Raw genomic sequence first — 18637 nt, forward strand, 5'->3', positions numbered from 1 at the left:
TCTGCCCTTCCGTCCCCTTACCAGGGCAGGGTACAGAAGAGCTGCTGGGTGTGGAAAGCTTTCCCTGTGCCCTGCTGTGCTGGCCAGGAGAGGAGGGTGCCCTTCTCCTGCAACGTCAGTAGTGGACTTTCGGAGAGCAACTCCTCCATTTTGCGTACGGCAGGTCCATGCAGTAGAGGTATTATATGGGCCGGGTTGTGTCTTTTCTGGCATAAACATGCACCTATATAAAATAATAAATACCCGTTATTTGCACTGGATTATTTGTAAAGCACTTGGATGAAGGGACTGTAAGTGGACAGTATTTTTATGATGCTAATGACATGTTTAACATGGAGTGGACAGCTCTGAACCCATTAACCTTTGATCATGAGTCGGAATCAGGGATGAGGTAGCTGCACAGTATCATTACAATTTCTTTATTATTAATTAAGTATATGAACATACTCTGCTGGACAAAAGTGCCTCGTTAGACAAGAGATGCACCATCAATGAAAGGTCATAATAGTGATTCACAAAGGGATGGAAAATCACATGCTGTTATTTTTAATTCTGAAATATCGTAAGGTGCTTTTGTGCTGTTGTTGTGGTCATCTTCCTTCCGTCACCTGAGGCTGTGGGTTTGCTTGTGGTTAATGTGGGGCCCATTGTTGAATGGTGAAACTTCAGATTCCTGTTCTTTTTCTTATGCGAAGCAAATGAATGGAGGAACATTGCTGCTGTTTTCAGGGGTTTGTTGGGAACATTTTCTGACAAATCTATATGGTGGAGGTGCTACAGCTTAATTCTTCCCTGCATTATATCCTGAAGGCAGAGTTTAGATGTTCGAGCATATTTGATAAATTTTGTGATATTTTTCTGAGTAAATTTATGTGAGTTTCCATTGTTATCTCTGCTTACGTGAATATTTAAACAACGTATTATTGAGGGATAAAGATAGCCCAAGACTGCTAGGGGAGAAGGACACAAGAGTCCTTTGCCTTAGCCTGTAAGAGTTGTCCAGGGAAGTGGGAGAAGCAGGAGCGGTGGGGCAATGCAGGGCCTGAGAACGCAAAGGAGGCAGCATCAGAGACACCTGAATGAGATAACTGGACAAATGCTTGAGGGACATTAACTGCAGAAGTTGGTGAGCCTTAACTGTGCTAACTCGACTTGCTACTCTTAGCTTGGGACAACCTAGGTCTTGTACACATAACGTGATTGCAGTGATTCAGCCATTGCTCCACTAGCTTAACGGCTGCAGATTTAGCTCATTTTTTTTTTTATGCTGGAGGTGTTGTTTAAGAGGAAAGAAAAACAACATAGAAAAAAGCAGAAGGGAAGGGGTAATCTGGCTGTATCTATTGGATTTTTATATTGTACTTATTACCTTAGTATTTTTCCGCAAACAACGGTTACATTTAGGAACAAGATACAGCTGCATAGAAGCCCCATAGTTACCGTCGTCCTGTTCAGCCATAGAAAGGTTTTCTGCAGTTCGAGCCACAGTTCTGCAGGCATGAATAATCGTGAGGACAGAACCGAGTCTGCAGCTCATTTATGCTCAGAAATAACTGTGTACTTTAAAAACCTAATTTATGAGTGCATCGCATTTTGATTTGCAAAGTGACATTAATTGCTGCTGCAGTTACTTGTGCCAGAGGCGTCTGAATATTTTTCCTTGTGTCTGTACTTATTTCCACTGTTCTTTTTCAGCAGAAAGTGGCCTTCTGGGAAAGGATTTGAACAGTAAAAGAATGTGGCATTTGAACCGGGATTATTACCTTTTAAGAGGGCAGTGAATCTGATTTATTTCGTGGCGCTGGTGTACGAGGAAAGGGCCCGGCGCTGTGTGTGCGCAGCACTGCAGAGCTGCTCGTAGCTGACAGTGACCAATGTAGCCTTCAGTGCTGGCTGGCAGCATTGACGTCAGCCCAGAGCTGAGAAATTAGCTGGAGCCCGCAGGGAAAATAGGCAAAGAAAAACCATATAATTTCTCAATGCGGCACAACTGAGCTATTTCTCTTTTTACATTTTAGCCTATCAGCAAGACCTGTAATGCTGTGCTCAGTTTGGATTCAGAGGAAAGGTTGCCAAAAATAGAGCAGTTAAATGTCAACATTAATGGTATCACAGCAGTAAAATATTTCTCACAGCAAGATGCCTGACTTCCAGCTATTATTCACTAGTTGCCTCCTATTTTTTAGGCAAAAATGCAGCATGTCCTCTAGTCGCAAGCCACCCAGTCTTACCTGGACCAAGAATTTGTCAGCACAAATAGCAAGTGATGACAGTCCCAGAACTGCCTGTGCCAACCTGCAACCCCTTCCTCACAGGAATTACTCTGCCACAGAGTTGCTAATAAATAAAAAACCAAATTAGCAACACAAGCAAACGACAAGTGCTTTGAGGTAGGGACTGCCATTTCACTTTCATCGTACAACACCTAGCACTGCCGTGTTCTGCCTGTGATGTGGGCACTGAGGAGCTGCGGCACCACAAATACGGGTCAGCTAGGTGTGTTGGGACCTAGCTGTACTAGGCACTAGTACACGTCCCTCTGTGCTCGGCACTGGTGAGGCCGCACCTTGAATACTGTGTCCAGTTCTGGGCCCCGCACTTCAAGAAAGATGTTGAGGTGGTGGAACGAGTCCAGAGGAGGGCGACCAAGCTGGTGAAGGGTCTGGAGGGTCTGACCTAAGAGGAACGGCTGAGGGAGCTGGGGTTGTTTAGCCTGGAGAAGAGGAGGCTCCGAGGTGACCTTATTGCAGTCTACAACTACCTGAAGGGAGGTTGTAGTGAAGTGGGAGTTGGCCTCTTCTCCCGGGCAACTAGCGATAGGACAAGAGGGCACAGCCTCAAGCTTCGCCAGGGGAGGTTCAGGTTAGACATTAGGAAGAATTTCTCTCAGAAAGGGTCATTAGCCATTGGAATGCGCTGCCCAGGGAGGTGGTGGAGTCACCATCTCTGGATGTGTTTAAGAAAAGACTGGACATGGCACTTAGTGCCATGATCTAGTTGACAGGGTGGTGTCAGGGCAATGGTTGGACTCGATGATCCCAGAGGTCTCTTCCAACCTGGTTGATTCTGTGATTCTGTGATTCTGTGACCTCACCTTCCTCACCTCAGAGTATTTGGCAGGCAATATGCAGTGGTTCTGGAGTAGTCTTAGGAAAAAAAATGCAAGCTACCAGGTGTGCGTGTGGTCACTGTAAGCCAATTTGAATTTAACTGCGGCATGTGGGTCTTGGAGATGAGAGGGATGACAAATAGTCCAAGGGTGGGCAGCGCATGATCAGGAACAGTTTCTAGTTTCTAGTGCTGCGAATGGGTGTTTGTCACTTCTGAAAGACCAAGTCATCCTGTCGGAAGTGTCACCATTGGGACTTTTTTTTCCTTTACAGTCTTAAGTTAATTCCTTGCAATTTAATAACCAATACCTACTTACATCCCGTGTACAAGCGAAAACACATGTAGTGCCAACAGATTGAATGCAGGACTGAAAGTCCTGTGTCTGATCCTGATTTTCCTTTGCTTGTGGGCTCTTGCAGGTAACCACCTAAGCTGTATTCCTCTTCCTCGCAGGAGTACTGGGTGGAGACTTAAATAAGGACAGTACATAGTTAGAAAATCTAATGTGCGTTTAAGCGTTTAGGCTGCTGGTGGGCATTTATAGACTGTAGTCTGTAATCTTATCGTAGAGACAGGATTTGTTACAGCCCCAGCTAAAGAGCTTTGAATCTCAAAATCTGTCTGGAGCAGATATATGTATTTTTGAATCTCTGGAGCAATTGGACCAAGTGTTGATGTCTGTCTGGAGGTGACAAGCTGCACAATTTAGTGGACTTTAAATGGGACTGGAGCCATGCTGGGCTGAAAGAAAACAACAACAAAGAATAGCCCCAACCCAAGGGGTGTGACATGACTTCAGACCAAACATTTGATAGGTTGATTCCAGTCCCTCCTCTTAACCATGAACTTCTGTGTTCTCTGTCCTCTTCATACTTTTTTTTCCAGTCCTATTGGCCACTAATATTGGTGCAAAACACCATTATAGACACCAGGGTATTTTATGATGCCTTACAGACCAATGATCACTGCACCCCGGGGGCAGGATCCCCAGAATCTGTTGTGACACCTGATACAGTCTGGCCATGCTTGCCCTCGCCTGTGTTTAGGAGCAGCACACGCTCATCTGCCCTGTCCAGGTGCAGGAGGATTCTGCAGTCTAAGAGTGCCATGGTCTGCGCTGCTACTCAGACTGTCATCTTTTGATCTAACTATTTTTCTCTGCTTCCAGGAGAGAAATACGAGCTGCACGCAGGAACAGAGTCCACTCCCAGTGTGGTAGTGCATGTCTGTGACAGCGACATGGAAGAAGATGAGGACCCAAAGAATTCTCCAAAGCCAAAAATCATTCAAACTCGACGCCCGGGTCTGCCACCCCCTGTATCTAACTGAGCCTCTCGGGCAGAAGCAGCACTTCTCTCCTCCAGCACAGCTCTTGTTCTTTGTTTGCTTTCTTTTGTTGAAAGGCAGCCACTGCCTTTTGAGTACCAGGACATTAAACTCATTGTAAATCCCTTCACAGTAATCAAGCCTATGTAATAAAAGGGCTAGGAAAAAGATCTGTGTATGTAACCATATCACACACCAACCAACAGGTTTTTCTGGAAAGAACAAAACAAGGCTGAAAAAACAAGGGAGGGTTTCAGTCTGAGGGTTTTTTCACAGCTATAATTTGCATGCTGAAACGCCACTGCCAGAGAGATCGTTCAGGGTGGGCAATTAGGTCGGTATCAGGCTTGATATTCAAACTCCCAGAGTACTTGCTACTGCCCTTCATCTAGCAGCCTGCTCCTCTGACCTCCTCAGTTCCCCAGCAGACCTTAGTCTGTTCCCTTTTTCTTTTTCTTTTTTTTTTAGGGGGTATGTGTGCTGTTTTTAATCTGTTAGCAGCTTGGTGGCCTTTTCATCCCCCTGGCATTTTCTGTAAGGAATACTATGTTTGCAACATCTTTAGAAAGAGCAGAAAAACACCCTTTTCCACCAAGAGCTGTAGAGTACACGGGTCCTTAATGGTGGCAGGGATGTGTGATGGAGATCTCTGGGCTGAGGGGCGAGGCAGCAGCTTGCTGGAGGGTCTGGCATCTTTCCGTCCTTCTCTCTAAGGAGGAAGGAGCCAGAATATCAGTCAGGATTGTCATTTTATCCTCCATAAAGGTATGAGTGGTACTTCTCTCTGAGTTTGAGGAAGAAAGAGAAGCTAACTGACTGCTCATTTAAGGTGTGATTCATTGCTCTCTGTCATAGCTGTAAGTTCTAGTAATGATACAGGCTGAATGCTTTCCTAGTGGTGTGTTGAATAGCCCTGAAACTGTTAGTAATTACTCATACATCTCTAATACTTAGACCTGTTCCCTCCCCACTCCCTGTGCTTTAAAGCCCTTTTTGAGCTGTATGCAGTTTGGGTTTGTGGAGGTGAGGAGAGGTTAGTTGGTGTTCTTTTGTTGGTGGTTTGTTTTTTTTTTATTTGTCTTTTTTTAGGCCAAAGAAAACAGGACCATAATTACACACTTGAAATTAGACTGCATGCAATTGAATCCCCTTTTTTCACTCTGTCCTGCATGTTTCTTTCACTTCACTGTATACTGGGTTACAAAAATTGTTCTGTGTTTTCATCATGGCTGACAGCAGATACTGGACTCCCTGTCTGGCAGACCTTCCATGATGATTTTTTTTTTATGCGTACTTGTCATTTTGAGAACATATTTTCTAGACATTTGAGCTCAGATTTTGCATATATTTAAGCATGCGCTTAATTTATGCACGAGTAGTTCCACTGAAATTAATACTGCAGAGAACTGAGCATATGTGTAAGATACGGTGGGATTTTTAAGCTAGTTAGCTGCAGCTGTACTCCCAAAAGTGACTGTAAAATGGCACAGTGAGATTCCACAGTGTAAAATCTTTTGCTAGTTAAAATAAGTAAATACATCTTGGAAGCTCATTCTAGGATCTGAAAGGTCAGCTTAGGTTCTGTAATCAAGATTTTTGTCATAAAACCTAATGATCTGGTTTCTGAGGTGGGGTTCCATTCCACCCTTCATTAGCAGTGAGGCTTCAGCAGAGTCAGGTCCCCCTCACTGGGGTATTGGCTCTGCCACACTTCTAGGAGGAAAAGCATGTTGCGTTGTCGGTGAAGACGGGAGAGGCCATGTATGGTCAGGATGTTCTGAGAATGAGGACTTGCCCTTCTCATTCGGACCAAGCAGTTGAGATGTCCTGCTTTACTTAGCATATATCTATAATGTGATACTCGTTACTGCATTATGGATATTGTCATGCGTGTGTTACACTAACAGAAGCACATTAAATGCAGCAGAGACTGAGCAAACAATGGGGCTTTAGCATCCTCATGATATCTGTGTAAAGTTGTCTTAAAGTAACTCCTTAAAGGTTTCACTTCAATTATTGTTTCAGTGATGCATTTAGAATTGATTTAAATAAATAAATTGCCACTCACTACCCTAGGACTATAACCTGATGTTCCTGTTGAAAACACCATCATAGGCCACCTCCAGTATTTCAGGAGTAACACCACTGTCTTTTTTGAGAACATACAGAACGCTAAGGTCCACAGGTTTGAGACCAGTATAAACAGGGAGAGTAAGAGTTAAACGCATAAGATTTTTTGTTGAAATATGCTGTATGGAAGAAATTACTGGCCATGTTCTCAGCTGCTGTAAGCGATCAGAGATCATCACCAATCAAAGCTGATAATTGGATTTTTTTAACATGCAAAAGTGTTGGAGGCCGAATCTAGTCCTTGTATCCGTGTGTACTCAAACTTTAGACTTGGTTCTGAACTACGGACTTTGGCCTCAAATTATGTGAAACTATACTGCAAATTAAAGCATTGGATCTTAAATGTTCTTTCCTTAAAGTGCATTTTCAGCCATATTTAAAAACAGGCCCCGTTCAGTGACTACTCTTTGTCTTTATAAAACTATGTATTACTGCCCAGGAGGGAGTGGAACATGGCTCATTCGTTAAAGCACAGAAACAGAAACGGAACTACAAACCTGAAAACTCAAAGCAGCCCGTTGTAACTGTGGTCAAAGCTTATATATCACCTTTATATGATAAAATAACTGTCATCATAGAAAAATGTTTCAGGTATGATGGAATAATGTTCCTATAATAAAACTAACAGCATTTGTGACTCGTAAGAGTCCTGGTATTTTGCTGAAGGCATTTCTTGCCCGGTGCAGAAGAAAGGCTTCTTTCAAAAAATGCTGACCATCTGGAAGAGTAACTGTCCTGTTCAATTCAGTAATTCACAGGCAGAGCCCCTACTCACTTCAGCTCGAGTTTTCTTTGTGAGCTCAGGCCCTCTGACTTGCACTTTGCACAGGGTGTCCGCAGTGCTAAAGTAGATTCTCTCATGTTGTAATAGTATAAATAAGAATGAAATCTCTGTGTTATGTTACAGATTCTGATGCACAGTGACATAGATGAAACCTTTTAATTTCCTTTCCAAAGAGCGGCTGGCGGCGATGCCCTGGGGCCCTCTGCTGAGTGGACCTTGCTCCTGCTGCTGGTTGGAAATGAAAGACGGAAATCAGGGGAGTGCAGTTGCTCTTTCTGCTGCCCGCTGCCTGCTTGTCCTTTGTGACCTCTTCAGATACGAAATCGAAATTTTAATCGCTTCCTCAGTACAGTTAAAAGCATGAAAACATTTACAATGCATGGAGAAAGGGTATTTTGGAATTTGCTTTTGGAACAAAAGAACAAAGAATTTCTGTGGCCTTGATTTTTGTAATTAAGGTAGTACACACTCCCCCCTTCCTAACACACACTCAAGAACACTTTGTTTTCAGCAGGAAAACATGGCAAGAGCATCCCTTCCTCAACCGTAACAAGACTACGGACATAGTTATTGTAAGGTGCTTTATATTAGACAAATGTGCCCCATGGATAAATTATTTCACACTTATTTGATCCCAAATTGGGTGGGAGGGGGTGGGTTGTTTTTATTTTGGTCTTTTTTCCCCCTCCCTCCCATTCAGCAACAGCAAAAAAGCTTTCTGCAGAGGCAGACTGTTCTTTGTGCAGAGTAACGGACTGACCCATCTCGCAAGACTTGGTTACAGTGGCACATCTGAGCACTGTGACAGATTGTGTTAGCATTTCCATTATCTTGTACATACTTTTGAAATAGTCTATTTAGTCGTATTTTATAGGAGTATTAAAAAGCTATCGGCTAATTAATCACTTTTACACTTGTATAATTCAGAGCTTAGTTTAAAAAATAAATAAGGCAAACAGTATTTTTGTGTTCTGCTTGTGTTGGCATTTTGAAAAGCAACATTTAAAAAGTTAAACTGTGTTAATAAACTGCCTAGTGTGGTATACACCACTGCTCTCTTAACTGGTAGAACTGAAGATGCTTGAATGTGTGACATAGGCCAAACTCTGTTTCAATAGAAACTAGGGGGGAAAAAATAACCCTCTTACCGGCAGGATATGCCGTGTTCCATTTTCAGCTGCTGCAGTTTCAGAGTCATGTGAACTTGCACCGGTTTGCTGTGGATCTTGCTCGGTGTGCGCAAAAAAAAGCATACAGCACAATCCCTGGGGAGCAAAAGCACGTCCCTGACAGCTGACATGGTTCTTACTGTGCTTTTAGAATAATGGGTAAATACAGCGGGCAGGAGCGCTTGAATAAGGACGGTGGCAGCCAGCTACCATCCAGGCTAGGGAAAAAGTTCTGTTAGCACTAATTATTACAAAAATTGAAACTAATTGTTTGTAGTCTCTTGCATCCATTTGTACTGGATCTTGCAAAGGATTGGAAACCAGGTGATGAGTTTGTTCGGTAACTCTCTTGTGTAATTCTTGTATTTGATCACTCAGATCTGCATTTGGAAAAATGATTTTTTTTCTGTGTGCCTGGCATAAAGGACTCAAAGGATGATGCTTCATGATTCTGAAAATTAGATCTGCTTAAGAAGTATCGTTGGAAATGTCAGCTCTGAGCTCGCTCATTCCTTTTCAAAAGACAGGCCTTACCATCTGTGTTTTGATTAGAAAAGTAGCAATAGTCATCTTCTTACAGAGTACTTCAGAGGTGAAATGCCCTACAGGAGGCCAGATCTACTCTTCATCTGACCTGATTGAAGTGCTGCGTTACCTACATGCTGATTGTGGCTCTTCCATCTCGCTTGGCACTGGACACAGCACCTGGAAATAAGCTTCAAGGCTTCAGCGGTGAATGGCAGAGAGCTGTATGTCCCAGAGGATCTCAAACTGGTCTTTGGTTGAGGACGTGACTGTCCGTATGTGTGTAACTTCAGTACACGATTAATTTGTACACACAAATAGGCAATATTTCTTTATACTGGGTATCTGTGCATGCAAGTGATAATGTCCAACCTCACCCTGCATGATACTGAATAATGGGAGTTCAGAGTGTTTCTCCCAGCTGCAGCAAGGGCCTGAGGCTTCCACAGCTCACGCCGTGGTTACTTACAGCCACAGCTCTCTGTACTTCACTACTGATAGTCTGGCTAGTGCTGTTCCTTCTGCAGCCTCGGGGTTTTGTCCTACAGAGTTACAATCAAAGCAAGAGAGGTGGTGATTTAAGAAGGATGTATTGGAAAGCGCAGAGCAGACTCCAGCTCTGCATCTGGGTCTGTAGTTACCAACTCACTCCCTGATGATCAGCCCAACTTCTTAAAAAAGGATTCAGCAACTCGCAGGGCTTGGGTCCTTCGGTGTTTGACTGCCCGATGATGACATCTGTAGTCAGTCTGGGGGTGTTACAGATAGACTTGCAGGAACAGCTTGCTTGAAGGGAAGGCAGTTGTCTGTCACGGATCTGGGGAGCTGGAACAAGCTTTCTGTGGAAGAGGGGATTTAAGTAGGTTATTGTGCATATCCTGATTCGAGTTACAGTGGTTTCAGATCACCTCCTCTAAGGAACCTTTACTAAATCTATTCTTGTTCCTTCTTTAGTGGTAAACGTCTTACCACTAAATATTTAGCCACTTAAGACTTTCTCTCACATACTAGTATGAATTTCAGACTTTTGCATTTCCTTGATTCTCCTCTGCCTAAGAAATCATACTTAGTTCTGTTTTACCAAAACCACGTATGGATTAAAGTACCAGACCGGCCCCCATTTATACTCATCTTCATGCAATGCTCTTCAACAACTAGTTATGCTAGAAAAAAAAAAAAAACAAACTAAAAAACCAAACACTGCTTTTCCTGTTCTAGCACATCTTCTGGGGGGAGTACGGCAGTTTTCAAATATTCTAGGCTTCTCTTAAAAGGAGATGTTTTTTCTAATGCAAGCTGTGCTCTTTTTTTAAATACATGTAGACTGCGGCATTCAGGGGTAAAATTACAAGGGAGGAAGCGTTGTAAAAGCTCTTTCCCACGTGTCTATTATTTGAAGTGTCAGGTGTATTTGCTTTGGCTTGGAGGGGAGGGAAGCTCGCACTGTTAGAGGCAGAACAGCAGCAGCACTCTGGATGGAAGGGCAAGAACCCCAAATGCCTCCACTGCAGAGATGCTCAGAAAGCATTAAAAAAAGGCCTTAATTCGCCTCTCCCCTTTTGTCAATTTGTTCAGTCACTACACAGAGCTGCTGGGGCTACAGTAAGAGTCATACCTGGAGCCTTTTAATATAGGATTGTGTACTGACGCAATAGCTACAAAGCCCAGATTCGCAGACATTTGTTAGTGAGATTCTTGCTGGAGTAAGGCTGAGAAAGCTGTGAAGTGTGAGCAGCCTCAAAGGGAATGAAAAATTAAGATATTTAGAACCTTAAGACAGACTTCAGGATTTAAATCCATGTAATTGAGAGCTGTATGATGAGGGCCCCATTTGCTGTCCCTGAGTCAGGAGCTTCGTCACTCACCTGAGTAAGAGTATCCAGCAAGAAGGATTAAACTTCTCTATTATTGTACACCAGAAAATCAGCCTTGTTTTAACAAATTATTGTAATCGATCATCTATCTAGTATGAGAAAAGTTGTGTCTCCATTAGTGTCACACAGATGTGTTCTCTTCACTATTTGGTTAATGAAGGTAGATGTTTTGAATCCATTTTAGAGCAGAGTTCTTGTTCAGAAACTTCTGGAAGAAATGCCATCTGTAATGACTGACAGATCCTTCGGTGTCGAGTTGGCAAGTTGTCCTACTGTGGGTAGCTGCAGAAATATTTCATGTATGTTGTTGTAGATCTAAAAACGTTACTCATGTTTTCAGTCAAGTGTCTGCATTTCTGACACAGATGTGACATATCTGTATATATTATAAATCAATACTATTTTTAACCACATATTTTGTACAAATATTCACATTAGCTCTGTACTTCAGTGAAAATCTATTATGGTATTAAACATTTTGGTGGAATTAGCAAACTCCTTGTCCATGCTTTGGTTTCATTTTATAACAGTTTGAAACAGCAGAGCCATTTCTTACATCCAAGACAAATATTACCATTTCCAGTTATTTAGAACAGTGCCTTAAATCCATATACACCTGTACCCTCTAGTGACTAATTCCAGCCACTGCAGAAGCGTGCAGATCACTACCGTACTCCCCCACGCCTCTGGATCTGAGTGATGAGAGGCCAAAATTAACATTGAACCAACAGTAAATGCAAGTACTATTTTTCCTGGCTAATGAGAGTAACTGTTAGCATGAGACAGCACGTTGCTGTTGAAGGGCACCCAACTAGAGCTGTCAGTATACACAGGTGCAATTTTATAATGGCTTTTTTCTTTTTACCCCTTTCTCCCAAAGCTTCTGGTGTGGGTCACTGTCAGGAATCAGATAATGAACTTCGTGCTACAGATGTCATCCAGTTCAGTTTCCTGTGTACAAAAGCCACATCCACACGGCTTCTACCGGTCACAGCAGCAATATGTATTGCCAGTTTTGTACTAATCTCAGTCTCAATCTCTAACAGAACAACAGTAATGAAGGGGGGGGGGGAAGGATATTAAGAAAACAATTAAAAGAGCTTTGTCCCCTACTACAATTCTTAGAGCTGGGGTGAGGGGAAGGAAGGTATCACCCTTGCTTAAAAAAATCAGATACAATGACCAGACTTTGCCACTACGCCAGGCGTGAGGGAGTCCCATTACTGCACGAGCCTGGCCAGCTCAGTGAGCCCGCGTCCATGAAGCCAAGCTGTAACTTTACAAAAAAAGGAGGGGAGGGAGACAGAATTTTACCCAGATTACAGCCTGTACACAGGGTTATATGTAACCCTTTTCTACCTACTTACTGATAATGTACTATATCAGCGATGTGAAGCCTGCAATAGGTTGGCATCAACAAGAAAACAACAAGAAAACAGGTTCATCCTGTATGGATTAGTTAAAAAAAAATACAAACTCAAACCCCAAGCCCTCAGGTTCTGTTTTCTTTGCATTGTAATACTTACTTGCACTAGACGGACACATAAGTTAGGCAGTGCCAGCTGTGAAGTGATTAATAAGTAGCATGTTCCTGTGCACCAGTAAAAGTACAATGGTTTTCTACACTGCCACAAAGTGGTGTAAGGTTTGTGTGTATGTACACAAGGGCTTTGGATCTCTATGTAGCCCAGATCCTCACCTAGTAAAGATGGGAAACCCAGCTCGGACTTTTGTCCCCTTCAGCAGTTCAGTTTCTAGTGAGATGAGGAGGGATAAACTGATTTTCCTCTTCACTCCAGGGCCTGGCTATGGGTCTTGAACATCACAACATGGGGGAAAGTATCTGCCAGGAAAAAAATGGAAAATTTAGAGCTTCAGAACAGAAGAGGAGAAAAAAGGCAGATAGAAAAACACGTGAATCTTTTCCTTTTTTCTTTTTTTAAACTGAAGAAGCACTTGCAGCTATCCAGAAAGTGATTTTTGCTCCTTGGCTTTGCAGTCAGGTGAAAGCCCAGCCAGCCCAGCCTGGGCCCTGTTTCTTGTCTACTTAATCCATGACAGGCGGTGTCGCCCTCACAACCTGCCCGCCTCTAGGCCCGCACAAGCGCCGCCCCGACACGCCCCCGCCGAACCCCCGGGCACCTCAGGGCGGCAGAAAACCGCCCCCGCGGCGGCTGACGCCCGCCCGGGCCGCCTCCGAGGCGGGAGAGTCCCGGTGCCCCCCAGGAGCTGCCTCAGGGGCACCTGGGAAGCGTTAATCCCTGCTCACAGCTCTAGACAACCGAGTCCGACGCCGTCACCGCAGCCCACGGCCTGAGGAGGCTCCTCACGGCCACCACCCCGCCTCCCCTCACGGCCAACCCCTCCCGGCCGCCCCGCCTCCCCTCACCGCACCCCGCCTCCCCTCACGACCGCCCCGCCTCCGCTCCCCGCGCCCCGCCTCCCCTCCCCGCGCCCCGCCTCCCCTCCCCGCGCCCCGCCTCCCCTCCCCGCGCCCCGCCTCCCCTCCCCGCGCCCCGCCTCCCCTCCCCGCGCCCCGCCTCCCCTCCCCGCGCCCCGCCTCCCCTCCCCGCGCCGTGACCGTTACCCGGGGCTGACTGACAGCGCCGCTGCCCACTCCCAGCGGGGCGGGGCGGGCGGCCGTTCGGTGCGGGCCACGCCGCCGCAGCTCGTTGCTCCGCCTGCGCTGCGGGGCGGCCGGCAGGTAAAGGCGGGGGACGCGCTCCCTGTGGCCGGGCTGGGACAGGCCCACTGTGGCCTCGCTGTTGGCCTACCCGCGGTGGGGGCTGGGGCAGCCCGGGCCCAGGGCTCCGGGGGTGGGGGGGGGGGACGGTTCGTTAGGCCTGAGCGGGCCTCGGTGGGGGCTGCCCTGGGTGTCGGGGTGGGCTCTCGCGTGTGGGAGCGTGAGTGTATTGAGTGCGGGCTCTGCTTGGCGCGGCCGGCCCGTCAGGGTGAAGTAAGGCCGCTACAGAGGTGTCCAGCAGCGGTGGGAGGTTGCGGTGTGGGGGAATGGCGGCCTGCCCTTGCCGTGAGTCTGAGTGCTGAGCTCCTCTGGCTGCCGAACGGGTCCCTGGGCACTTCTCTGTCTGTGTGGCAGCTCCTTGCCCGGGGCAGTCAGATGCCTTCATCCCCCCCGAGCCCCTTCGGGACCCCAGAGCTGTGCCTTGTGGTGCTGAGTTTCTGGAGAGACCCGGGTCAGTAGATGTGCTCGGGTTGTATCCAGTGAAGACCAGTACAGGAAAGCCTTGGAAAAAAACCCCATTATTTATTAAAAATATGCAATTAAAGGATTAGGTGATGTTGACTGAAAGAGGGTAGATTTCGATTAGATATTAGGAAGAAAGAAATTCTTTCCTGTGAGGGTGGTGAGACAATGGCCCAGGTTGCCCAGAGAAGCTGTGGCTGCCCCCTCCCTGGCAGTGTTCAAGGCCAGGTTGGATGGGGCTTTGAGCAACCTGGTCTAGTGGAAGGTGTCCCTGCCTGTGGCAGGGGGGTTGGAACTAGATGATCTTTAAGGTCCCTTCCAACCCAAACCATTCTATGATTGTATGACATCACTAACTGTGTAAAATTCAGAAGTAAGGACCTGATTTCACTTGAGAGGACTTAAATTTATACTTGTCACTCTCTGGACGGGAGAATTTAAGGCCCAGCCACAGGCTGTGCTTAATTTAGCAGATGAGGTTCAGATGGACACAACAGCGTGTTCTCCCTTTCTCCCTTCAGATTAAGCTGAAAGAAATCCCACAGCAGGTGAAACCGAGTGATTCTGCAGCCTCTGGGTCCGTGGTGTTTGCTGAAAGGGGAATTATGCCTCTGAAGTGTCAGTTCGTTCTTAGCAGGACTCTAGGCCTGAATTTTAATTTTGGAAGACATGCAAACTCGGTGTAACATTTGACTCCCTGCAAGTCAACAGTGCCTATGCCATTTTCTGGTGTACATATATATAAAAAAGAGTTTTAGCTGGGGAATTGGAGTAAGAAAATTTCTCATGGAAGCTACCTTGTATTCTATCAAAATGACAAATCCTGTTCTGTCATTACAGTGGTATTCAGATGCATGTTACGCTATAACTTTTTATATTAACTAGGATATTTGTGTACTCCGGATATTAATATGGATTTATTGGTGTGGGAATCTGGCCCTTCCTTTTGGGCATTGTCTCAGAAATCGTAAACCACGTGCTCGGGCGACATCTTATGGCGGCTGCCTGGAATGCCTGAGCCTGGCAACGTGGGATGGCGCAATAAGCTAGGCGCCCGCCCTCCACCCGCCTCCGGATGCGTGTCTCCGGTGACAGCCTGGCAAGGGGCCAATCCTACGGCGCAGGAACCGGACATGTCCCGCCTTCGGACCTGTGATTGGTGCGAACTGTTGACTGACGGCTCCCAGTCACATGACTCTGCCGAAAAACTCTATAAAAGAGGCTGGATCACTTCAACACGTGGGACCCTCACCGCCATCTTCCAAGTAGGAAGGAGGACATCGCTGGATCTCAGGGTGGTGAATATTTTCTTTCTCTTTCTCTTTCAACTGTTTTCTCTGTTTCTTTCTTTCCTTTATCTCTCTCTCTTTCTTTTCCTTGAATATTGAGTTGCCTCAGTGTTGGACCTAATAAAGTCAGAGCCAAGTGTGTTGATACCGTGCCTCGGTTGTGCTTTGTCTGAACTCAAGGATCACGAATCTTTAATATTTCGGGTCAGGATTTTTTGGGGGTGCTTTACCTGCAGGCAGGTTAAGCATACCGAGTGTTCGCATTGAACCAGGCACGCCGCACGTGGGCTGCACTGGAATTATTTATATTTTTGGCGGGCCCTGCGCGCGGGCTGTCTGCATTGAACCAGGCACGCCGCACGTGGGCTGCACTGGAATTACTAATTAGGCGGGTCTCTCTCTCTCTCTCTCTCGGGGAGCAGGGGATGGGGATTGTCTGCATTTTATTTCTAGATTTGCTCCTTTTTTGACTAATTAGGCGGGTCTCTCTCTCTCCCTCTCTCTCTCTCTCGGGGGGGGCGGACGGGGGGGGCGGCTGTCTGCATTTTATTTCTAGATTTGCTTTAGAGGCGGACCTTAAATCCGGAACCCGACATTTATAAATTGGCGTAGTCGGCAGGATCCTTGAGTTTTCGGAAGGTATCAATAACTTAGAGAGAATGGGTGCAATTCTGAGTGCATTTGATGTAACGCAAGAGCAGGAGTTGGAGGACTCGGCACAGACGCCGCAGACAAAAGAGCTTTTGGTGCGGTTGTTGCAAGATCGGTTGGTAACTTTAGAGGAGAGAAACTGTGAATTGGAGGAAAGGGTTAAAACTCTGCAGGATGAAGTAGAGAATGAGCGGGAGAACGTAAGGTGTTTGCAGGAGGCTTTTGTGGAGAACTTACGTGCTTGTGACTGCAGAGGGCGACGGAGTCGTGCACAGGCAGCTGATGCAGCCCCGTCCCCTGGTGATGATCACAAAGGGGATGGTTTGTACCGCAAGGGGGAACCAGAGGAAGCGAGGACACAATGTGATTTACCGCAGGGTCCTACGCAACCCCTTCGACCGCTGGTTAAGGTCGAATATGCTTATGAGGATAGTGAGGACCATAATCCTAAGATGGTTACTAAGGAGGTGCCGTACACAGCAGCTGAATTGGCTAAGTTGAAAAGGGATTTTTCACGCAGTCCAAAGGAGTCTGAGACAGAGTATGTGTGGAGAGTGTCGTTGACTGGTGGTGATCAGATTCTGTTGAGTGAAAGAGAAGCTGAGGGATATTGGGGACCTGGAGTGTTTTTGACTACTGGTGATAATAGAGCCCCTTGGTCTCTCACTCAGCGAGCAGCTTATTGGGCTGGAGGTTTGAATCCCTTGGAGAGGGGAGATCCTCTTGCGCTTACAGGCTCGGTGGATCAGCTTGTGGAGAATGTGCACAAGGCGGCTTGTTTGCAAATGATGTATGATCGGGAATTGAAGCTTAGGCAGGAATCCCCAATGATGATACCGGTAGATCCTGAGAGGATGACTCCCCTGGTTAGAGGTTTGCCTGATTCATTGAAACCCTTAGGAATTCAGTTGCAAGGTACTATCAGAAATACCCCTCAGAGTGCACGGGTGACAGCTGCTTTAACCAGAGCTGTAACCCCGGATCGCTGTATCCCAGGACAAAAAGTGTGGACGTGGGGGGAAGTAGCTCAAGAATTGATTAACTATGGGTGGAAATATGGTCCAGTGAAATCAGGACCTAAAAATGTGAGGCGTATGGAGGCAAAGTGTCCTCTAGCGAGGCCCTCTCGCCCAAACCTGATAAATTTAAAGAGAGATAGTACATCTCGAAAGAGAGTGTTGTGGATAATAGAACTATTTGTGGTAAGCTTAGCACTACTAGTGGCTGAGCACATGATTCGTCAGCAACAAATCATTCTCAGAGGCCCCTTTAAGGAAATAGCAGGGACCCCTCCCCCTGACGGGGTGGCACAACGAGCTTCTGTACAGAAATGGCATGCACAAATTGAACATTATTGTAGCATCTTTAACGTATCAGAAGGCACACCTAAAAAATTAGCTATACAGGAGGAATTCTCTCCAGATCATGAGAATAACCTCCCACCTCCTGTCATACAAGTAGTGCTTCCATTTTCCAAGCAATCACCAAATACCGGGCTCACTGATGCCTCAGCCAAACGTGAGGCAAAAGTGTGGAAGTATCGAGCTGCTGCTTTACAAGCCCAGACTGATGAGAAAATCATAACAGAAGGTGAAGGTAGTGCACAAGTGGGTGAATTAATTGCTGTTTGGAGTGTTTTCCAACATGAGGCTCAATCTTCTTCTCCTGTCTACATCTACACTGACTCTCTCACTGTCTCCAAGGAGTGCACTGAGTGGCTTCCTTTCTGGGAGAAAAATGGGTGGGAAGTCAACCAGATACCGGTATGGCAAAAGGAAAAGTGGCAGGACATTGTAAGAATTGCCAAACGAGGGAATTTTGCCATAGCCTGGGTGGGCCTCTCATCAGGGCGTTGATGGTCTGGCTGGTCGATGGAATGGTGGAGCAGGTGAATTGTCTCGTCCAGCTCCCTTACAAAATGAACCAGTAATGGAAAATTGGGAGAGATTATTGGAGTGGCTACATGTCAAACGAGGACATATGGGAGCCAAGGATCTTTACTGTAAGGCTCGGGCTCGGGGCTGGCCTGTCGCTGGGGAAAGCATAACCCAAGCCTTAAAAGAATGGTTTTGCTCACTCCCAAGACCCCAGCTTATTCCACCAGACAATGGTTAACCAAAACCTCACCCGGTCCTTCCACTAATAGGACCGAGAAGTTTCTTTTTCTGTTCCTTTGCAGGTCGGAAGATAGAAGTTCAGAGAAGCAGAAGAAGAAAGCAACATTTAATGGAAGTTTTGATTGAATGTATAGTTTTAAATTGTATAGCCTTAATAATTTTTGCAATGTGCCTTTGTCACTATTGACAAATTGTTTTGGGCAGTTGTATGTTGTCTTGTCTATACTGTTCAAAGCCTACCCGGTGAGAACCTTGCTTCCGTGTTCTCAGGTTTAACATGGGGAAAATGAGTTCTTGTTGTTGGGAAAATTGGTTACTCAAGCTTTTAAGCTTATTAATTGCTGGGTGTGTGGCGGACCATTTGGTCTGAAAAGTTGATTGTGGATCTCCATTTCTCTTGCTCATGAGTGAATTGTGAAAAGAATCACCCTCATCTTGGCCTATGCAACACCCTGC

General features: G+C 46.0%; 1 protein-coding gene and 1 long non-coding RNA gene across 3 annotated transcripts in view; one reads left to right on the forward strand and one right to left on the reverse strand.

Annotated features, from left to right (window-relative positions):
• RCAN2 (regulator of calcineurin 2) overlaps positions 1 to 11393 on the forward strand; it is a 102157-nt gene extending 90764 nt beyond the window's left edge. The window contains exon 5 of the mRNA XM_068395597.1: positions 4280 to 11393. Within this exon, the coding sequence (XP_068251698.1) occupies positions 4280 to 4440 (161 nt within the window). The 3' untranslated portion in view covers positions 4441 to 11393. The remainder of the gene's footprint in view (positions 1 to 4279) is intronic.
• On the reverse strand, positions 9373 to 13256 carry LOC137660655 (uncharacterized). Of its 2 annotated transcripts, XR_011047743.1 has the most exons (4): positions 13062 to 13256; positions 12619 to 12762; positions 10911 to 11201; positions 9373 to 9884 (listed from the first exon to the last, which is right to left on the reverse strand). It is a non-coding gene; the product is annotated as an uncharacterized lncRNA (long non-coding RNA). The 2 variants fall into 2 exon arrangements; XR_011047741.1 differs by lacking the exon at positions 10911 to 11201.
• Positions 13257 to 18637: the final 5381 nt, after the last annotated feature.

Source organism: Nyctibius grandis, chromosome 1 (assembly GCF_013368605.1).
Source record: "Nyctibius grandis isolate bNycGra1 chromosome 1, bNycGra1.pri, whole genome shotgun sequence".
Lineage (NCBI taxonomy): Eukaryota > Metazoa > Chordata > Aves > Nyctibiiformes > Nyctibiidae > Nyctibius > Nyctibius grandis.